Raw genomic sequence first — 8,639 nt, 5'->3', positions numbered from 1 at the left:
GTCCTGGAGCTCACTCTGTAAACCAGGCTGGCCTTGAACTCGGATCCACCTGCCTCTGTCTTCCCAGTGCTGGGAGTAAAGAAAGGCCTTTGATTAAGACCCTCAAAACACCCCCCCCCATTGTGAGGTTAATATTGTCAAATTGACAGGATCTAGAATTAGCAGGGGAACAAACCTCTGGTCACTCTAGTCTGTGAGACTTTCTAGATTGGGCATCTGAATCCATCTTTCTCTGCTTCCTGACTGCAGATGCAGCATGACCTCATGACTCTGTCACCATGCCTTCTCTGCTATGATGGGCTGGGACTCCTCAAACTGAGCTAAGGTAAAACCTTCCCTTCCTGAACATGCTTTTTCAGGCATCTCATTAGTGAGGGAAGTCCCTGCTACAAAACCAGAACAAAAAGAAAGCTGTCTAGAAATGCAAGCCAGAGCTTAATAAAAATAAGTTTTATTGATTATGTATAATTTTAGCTATACTAACATATAAACTTTTAAGAATTAGTATTAAATGACTTTATATATTTTACCAAGAATAATCTAAGTCAGTTGTGTGGTTCCACATTTGTTGAAAATTAAAAATTCAAATTTTCCCTAGTCATTATATATCTAAATTTAGGGAACCAGCGCACACCCCAGACCTGGACTTCATTATGCAAAAGTGCCACATCTTCATCCCAGCAAACACTCCTTTTTGTTATACAGACCCCCCTCCAATGATGTATCACATACTGACTCTACCTTCTTATCCACCAATGTCTGTTCTTTCTTTCCTGTGGAACTGGAAAGGCATAGACAGCAAGCTGTTCTGGACGCTGTATTTTGGGTTTGTCATTTTTGTTGGAAACCCCAATTTAACAAAAACACCCAGTACCTAGGTAAATGTTTAACATAAGATTGGAAAGTGGCACGTTGCTTGAGCAGGGCTTTTGGCAGGTCACGGAAACAAGCTGCTGCAGGGGACAAATGTCCTCTGTCTTGTTCCAGCTGAGGAGTTGGAGAGTGTCATTCGAATTTTTCATCTCCTTCCTCCACGTCTTTCAGACTGAGCACTTCCAGAGAACCTTTGCCTTTGGTTTCCTTTTTTATTAGCTCATCGATTTCTCTGAAGCAGCCTGGGTCGATGAGACACACCTGTAATGATCACGTAGCTGTTTACCAAGGGAGGACTGATAACAGCGCAGATTAAACTCAGTTTTAATGCTCAGGGCGGATCAGACCGTGTTCTCGGTATTGCTAACACAGTGGAGACCAGGGCAGCAGGCTGGGCCTGGTGTTCAGTCTTGATTCTAAACACTTGTTATTGGCCTTTGGGAAAGGCATTCACTCACCTTGCTGGTGCTGCAGCTCACAGTGAGAGCCAGCATTAGCCTAGCATTCAGATCCTGGGTTCAATCCCTAGCACCTCACTCCTCTTAAAAACATACCCAGATTTCCCAGCTGTAAACTAACAGGGTTGTAACAGACTACGGTCTCCAGGCTGAAATCTAGCATTAGACCAGCAGATCTCAACCTGTGGGTCATGACCCCTTCAGACACCTAAGACCATCGGAAAACAGATTTTTTCCATTATGATGCATACAGGTCACCTGAGACCACTGGAAAACAGATATTTACATTATGATGCATAACAGTAGCAAAGTAGCAATGAAAATAATGCTATGGTTGGGGGAGGGTCACCACAACATGAGGAGCTGTATTAAAGGGTCGCAGCATTAGGAAGGTTGAGAGCCACTGCATTAGACCCTTATAGGTCAGTGGCAGTCACCTCCACCTGTGAAGCAGACCCTTGGGACATACTGAGAAGCCATGGTGGGTTCTGAAAAGTGCAGATGTTCACAGTGCTGGCACAGCTGTTTCTCTTTAGAGGAACCACCCATGACCCAGGAACAAATCCTCTCATCGCTAATGCTTAAAACATGTTCTGGTTAAAAGGAAAGATGGTAACTTCTAGTCTCAAATTCACGTTGTAGCTGAGGATGACCTTGAACTCACAATTCTCCTGCCCCTACCTCCAGAGTGCTAGGGTGACAGATGTGTACCACGTGGCTCCACTCTATTATTAGTGGTCTCATCATAGAAGACTCAGTGAAAAATATTATTTCAAAGAAAATGAATACAACCAAAACAAATCTATTGTCAATAAGTTGACTAAGGAGCAAATAAAATCATGTGTTTAACTGCAGTGTCCTATTTACAATCTGACATGCTAGCCTAGCCTACAACTTCTTGATATTGTCTCATGGTTTGAGTATGAAATGTCCCCAACAGGCTCATGTGTTCAAAGCTTTATACCCAGTTGGTGGTACTGATTTGCCAAGTCTGGAAACTTGAGGAGGTGAGATCTCTATGAAGGAAGTAGATTCGGGGGGAAGGGGCTCTCTCTGTTAGGTACACCTCGTCTTATTTTCCCTCAGTACAGATGGTTGTGAGCCACTATGTGGTTGCTGGGAAACTGAACTCAGGACCTTTGGAAGAGCAGGCAGTGATCTTAACCGCTGAGCCATCTCTCCAGCTTCCACCATTTCCCCTATTCCCTCTCCTTCCTGTTCTGCCCAACTACACGAGGCCAAGCAGTCATAGACCGAACTCTCTCAGACTGAGCTGAAATAAACCTTATTCTGTTCTCTCACGCATTTGGGTTACAGCTATGCAAAAGTAAGAAAAAATACAGTATTAATGATCAGACAGTAAGTTATTCTGGTAGAATGAAGCCAAGAATGTGTTAACTATAATCTTGGGGCCCAGTCCACCACTGGCTCCCCACCGCCATCATCTTACTATCTCCAGCTGCTGGCTGTAGTCCTCACTCTCCACGACCTTCATCAGCGGCTTCAGTTTCTCCTTCAGCTTCTTTCCTTCGTTCACTGGCAGGATGAAGCGCAATCGCATGTGGGCACGCTCAATCTTTATCTTCTCTTTTAACTGCTTTATCACTTCCAAAGCCTTTCAAGACATAATGGGGAGAGCTTGTTATTTAATATATGCACTAACTCGTATGTCGGATATCAACAAAACAGTTTGCATATAGCTGCATTATGCCAATGGCCACACAAGCAATCCCAGGAAGACGGAGAGAAGTGAGATGTCTCAGTTTGTGAAATGGAAATAAAGTAGTTCTTTGCTCTGGAAGAAAGCATGGTCAAAGGCTGGGGAAGTTCTGAGGACAAAGAGCGCTCACTACCTGCTGCTTTGTGCTCTTGTTGGGCTTGACCGAGTAGTGGATGTCCTTCATGGCTCTCTCGATGAGGATAACCGTGTAGGGTCTTTTTGTTTCTGGGTTCACACACTTGTCTGCCACAATGGTTGCAATATCCCGAAACATCTGCTCCAGCTGTGTGTGCCGTTCTTTATCTGACACTTGAACTTCTCCTTTGGTCAGAATCTAAAACGGCAGAACATACAGAAAGTCTCCATCAGTTTTAGTTATCTTTTTCTACGGCACAGAGTTAGTTAGCAGGGAGGAAATGAAGTTTTGTTCTCTGCAGCTGCTCATGCAGAACCAACCAAATGCTGCCTAAACCCAGCACCAGGTTATGAGCAGCTCCAAGATCCTGCTTCTGGGCCAGGAGAAAAATCCATCCAGAGCAGCAGTTCTCAATCTGTGGGCTGTGACCCCATATCAGATATCATGTATATCCGATAGTTACATCATGTTTTTTTTTGACTACAGGGTTTCTCTTCGTAGTCCTGGCTATTCAGGAACTCACTTTGTAGACCAGGCTGGCCCAGAACTCACAGAAATCCACCTGCCTCACAAGAGCTGGTATTAAGGGCTAGAGCCGCCACCACCACCAGGCTTATATTATGATTCTTAACAGTAGCAAAATTACAGTTGTGGAGTGGCAATGAAATAGTTTTATTATGGTTGGGGTCACCACGACGTGAGGGGCAGTATTTAAGCGTGAATGCAATACATTAGGAAGGTTGAGAACCACTGCTCTAGAGGCATGACATACAAAAAAAGGAAAGGCCCTGGGTTCAGTCCCCAGAACCGCCACAAAACAAACTGAGTTCGAGGCCAGCCTAGTGAGCATAGCAGATTCCAGGCCAGCACGTGCTGCATAGTAAATCTGGGGTGGGTGGTAGGAAGCACAGTGAGGTAAAAGAGGTGATTTATTAGAAAAGTTAATTTCTAAAGTTTGATTTTAAATATCTAGGAAAAAAAAAACAACAACCCAGAAGCAGGACCTGGCGGTTCCCTTTGTCTCCAAAAACAAAACAAAAACAACCCCGAGGAGTTTGGAGGGTTCCGGGACGCCTAGTTGGCTTTGTTAAGATGGAAAACCTGGCAGTCACGTGCTCTGAGGAAGGGCTGAAGCTGGGGTCCAGGGTCAAGGCCTTAGGATGGAAATTGTTTCAGTGCCCAGCAGCCTTGCCTAAACCTGCCAGAGATGCTCTGAGAACATTCAGCAGTTGCGGGGAAGCCTGAAGACTAAGAGACCCCTCAAAAAACAACACAGTCAACTTTCACTGTGGAAAGATCAAGACTGAAAGGTACCAGGCACTGCTCCTGCATTCGGGCGCGCCTACCCAGAAACGCCAAGTTCTTTTCCTTCCATGCTCTGTATCTCGAGCGCTTTCGCCTGCCTGAAGAGGCCCAGACTGCACTCCTCCTCTTGAATGGGGTAACCCTTACCATTCTGAACAAGGCGAGAGGACTTGAGAAGCTGCGGCACATGCAGCCCCCTTGCCTATGAGGAAGCCCTTTCTACCATGGCAAGCTATTCCTCTGCTGTCTCCTCCCAGCATTTTCTCCAACCTGGATGTTGAACTGTCACCTGTTATAAGATTTCCCTGTGCAGCCCTGGCTGTCCTGGAACTAGCTCTTGTAGACCAGGCTGGCCTCAAACTCAAGAGATTCGCCCGCCTCTGCGTCCCAAGTGCTGGGATTAAAGGTGTGCGCCACCACTGCCCGGCTCTCAACTTCTTTATGCTGCTTTAATTCTGAGAAATACCGATTACAGTATTAGTAGGAGTCTACTTACTATGCATACACAGCTTTATTAAAACAACATACTCTACAAGAGCTAGTTCCAGGACAGGCTCCAAAACCACAGAGAAACCCTGTCTCAAAAAAATCAAAAAAAAAAAAGAAGTTGAGAGTCTGTGTGAGAAGTGATACTGGAGGGGCTGGATAGAAGGCACAGCGGAGAGCTTGCTGCTCCTTTTGAGTTTTGGAGTTCATTTCCCAGCACCCACAGCAGGGGCTCACAAATGCTTGTAACTCCAGGTCCAGGGGATCCAGTGCTCTCTTCTGGTCTCCACAGGCACCTTGCACAAATGTGCACACTCATTTGTTGATACAGGTTAAGCAAACAAACAAAAAACCCAGACCAGCGGGGCACAGACGTGCACACCTTTAATTCTAGCACTCAGGAGGCAAAGCCAGGTGGATTACTGTGAATTTGAGGTCAGTTTGGTCTACATAATGAGTTCTAGGTCAGCCAGAACTACATAGTAATATACTGTCTCCCCTCCCCAACCCCCAGTGTTATATTGGAGCTAAGGTGGCGTGATGCTGGAGGATTAGAAGTTCCATGGCTATCCAGCTGAGTTTGATGTCCCACTGTATGAACCTCCCAAATCTTTCAACATGAATGCTAAAACAACAAACAAAAACTGATCAAGAAGAACAGAGGTCCTGATGTTGCCTGTGAACATGGCGATGCGTTATGCTGTGACCGGCAGAACCTACCTGCTTGCAGATTTCAGTCTGGTCATCCGTCCCAAAGGCACTGATGAGGTCTTCTTTCTTGGCAACCTGACCTTTGGAAACATTTACAAACACTGAGTGGGTCTGCAGAACTTCATCGAGGTCTTTTTCCCTTGAAAGGGCGGGAGAGAGAAGCCTCTGTGAATCCACTGCACAGCTGGGAACGCATTCACAGTTAAACACAAGAGAGACGGGAGTGCGGCAAGCCGTGCTCATCTGTAATCCCGGCCACGTAGGAGAGGGAGGCAGACATCGGGAGTTCAAGGGTAGCCTCGGCTATCTAGTGGGGTTCTGTGCTACTTGAAACCTTGTCTCATAAAACCCAAACTAAAAAACGAGAAACTGAACACACATGCGCCCCCACCTCTCTCCCAGGTGACTTGAACAATTTCAAACTCAGGACAGTATCTGTATTCTCTCAGTTAATCAAGAAGGGGGGTGGGGAGGAAACCCAAACACGTCATTGTTTTACATAAGGAAACTCGGGGTGTGGTGGGGTGTGGTGCCGAAGCTTCCACCCTGGAATATCTGTCCCTAGATGGCAGTAGTGAAGACACTACGCACTTTGATAAAAGTGGGTATTCTGAGGGGTGTGTGACACATTACTTTCCCGATTAGTATTCCAGCAAAATGACCATAGTAAGTTTCTTTTCTTCGTGACAGTATTTGGACTATCGGATTCCCGTCTTAATCATTTATCCAAGAAGCCCCCAATCCCCAAACCTAATTTCGGGGCTTCTTTGGCTTCAGCTTTGTTTTGTTTAAAGAAACAGAGTCTCACACACTGGCCTGGAACTCGCAGCAACCCTCCTGCCTCCGTCTCCTGTGCGTTGGGATTACGGGTCTAGGCCACCTGGCCCAGCTATGACGGAGTTTCTAGTTGTTAGTTTTTGATACCAACAAAATCCCAAACCAGAGGCCAGTCCGAATCCAGGAAACCAGGCCTGACAGGTACTCATGGCTCTCAGCGGCCGTGGTTAGGGAAGCCAGCCTCGGGGTGACCGGTTCGCTGGACTCTGGGGCACAGGATCACTCACTCACACGCCACTCCGCCAGCCGACGACCTTGTTCTTATAGCAGGCGATTTCGAAGCGCTTCCCTGCCCGCTTCATCCGCACCACCGCCACATTGGTCAGTCGGATCTGGTTGGTGGGGGTGAAGATCGACATGGCGGCTGCTCCCAGACCGCGGGTTCTCCAAGCGCTCGGCTGTAACGACCCCGCGGCACGCGAACCCCAGGACTGCTAGGCTCTTCCCTAACCTACGCTTGGGCGGCAGTCACTGCGCACCCGACTGCTCTACTGCGCCTGCGTCCGGCGGCGCACTAGCCAGGGGAAGGAAAAGAAAGCAACTACGCCTGCGGGGTGTCACCGATCCCCATCCTTAGAGGAAAGCGCGGTTCGATGGCGTCATTTACATGCGCGCGCAACTCCTATTGGCTGGTGAGTAATGTTTATTGGCCCAGTGGAAACATGGTGTTCTAGTTGAACAGTTCCGCAGAATTCAGGAGCTGCATTCATTTTAACCTTTTAAAGAGGAAAAAAAGCTGTAACGAGTTTCCATCATCCTGCTTCAATAATTATATCCTCCCTCTTTTTTTATTTACTTTATTTATTTATTTGGGTTTTTTGAGACTGGAGCCTGTCCTGGAACTAGCTCTTGTAGACCAGGCTGGCCTCGAACTCACAGAGATCCGCCTGTCTCTGCCTCCCGAATGCTGAGATTAAAGGCGTGTGCCACCACAGCCTGGCCTATCCTCCCTCTTTTATTCTATTATGTTAAAGCTAATCACCAGATATGATGGTCCTCACCTATAATCCTAGAATTTTGCGGGTAGAGACAGGATATCAGGAGTTCAAGGGAGGGTTTGAGGGTAGCCTGGGTTTCCTTGAGACCCTGTCTCATCACACATATCAAAGCATATCATCGTATGTATGGTTTAGCCTTAAATACTTAAGGATATACCTGATACTCCCACATACATTTACTCAAAAACCTCAATGTCATCTGATAGTCACTTTATAGTCTACACCCAAACAATGCCTGTCGATTTGTTACAGTTAAGATGCAAATGAGCCTACACACCTGGACCGCATACTATAGTCAATGTCCTTTCTTTGTTATTTTGAAACGAAGTCTTACTATGTAATCCATGCTGGTCTCTAATTTATGGCCGATCTTCCTGACTCAGTCTCTCCAATATTGGATTTAGGCTGGATGGTGGTGGCGGATGCCTTTAATCCTAGGCCTTTAATCCTAGCACTCGGGAGGCAGAGGCAGGTGGATCTCTGTGAGTTCCAGAACACATAGCCCTGTTATATAGAGGAACCCTGTCTAGAAAACCCAAAAATCAACCAAACCAACCAACCAAACAAATAAACAGCAGCAGCAGCAACAACAACAGCAAAACCTGAGTATTGGAATCAGAAGAATGCGCTCCTATGCTTGACAGCCTGTAGTCTGATTTTTTTTTTCTCCTAAGAGTCTTTTCTTTTCCTCTCATTTAATATTTCTTTTGACCTGGCATAGTGGCCCATGCACTCGGGAGGCACAGGCAAGCTTTGTTAATTCGAATCAAGTTACAGGCCAGTCAGGGATACACATGAGACTCTTGTTCCAAAGAGTAACTATCCCGAATCTCGTGATTCTCCTGCCTCAGCCTCAAAAGCGCTGGATATTACAGGCCTGTGTCACTGAGCTGTCAGTCATTTCTTTCATTCATTTACTTACTTATTTTGAGACAGGGTCTCTCTACATAGCCCTGGCCTACGTATGTCCTGGAACTCAGTACGTAGACCAAGCTGGTCTCGAACTATGAATTCACAGAGATCGTCTGCCTCTGCCTCCTGAGTGCTAGGATTAACAACGGTCTGCACCACCAGGCTAGGCTGTCTTTCATTTCTAGACAGTACTTTCCTCCGTC

General features: G+C 46.5%; 1 protein-coding gene across 1 annotated transcript; it reads right to left on the bottom strand.

Annotated features, from left to right (window-relative positions):
• Window positions 1-435: 435 nt before the first annotated feature.
• On the bottom strand, window positions 436-7,114 carry Sbds (SBDS ribosome maturation factor). The gene is made up of 5 exons (XM_050146271.1): window positions 6,758-7,114; window positions 5,699-5,828; window positions 3,185-3,385; window positions 2,782-2,946; window positions 436-1,134 (listed from the first exon to the last, which is right to left on the bottom strand). The coding sequence occupies exons 1-5, from the start codon at window positions 6,883-6,885 to the stop codon at window positions 1,006-1,008; spliced, it is 753 nt and encodes a 250-aa protein (XP_050002228.1). The 5' UTR covers window positions 6,886-7,114; the 3' UTR covers window positions 436-1,005.
• Window positions 7,115-8,639: the final 1,525 nt, after the last annotated feature.

This window comes from Alexandromys fortis, unplaced genomic scaffold (genome assembly GCF_014885135.2).
Source record: "Alexandromys fortis isolate MF-2015 unplaced genomic scaffold, M_Fortis_MF-2015_v1.1 scaffold_56, whole genome shotgun sequence".
Taxonomy (NCBI): Eukaryota; Metazoa; Chordata; class Mammalia; order Rodentia; family Cricetidae; genus Alexandromys; species Alexandromys fortis.
The sequence above is the reverse complement of the archived record's forward strand: the minus strand, read 5'-3'. Positions and strand labels throughout refer to the sequence as shown.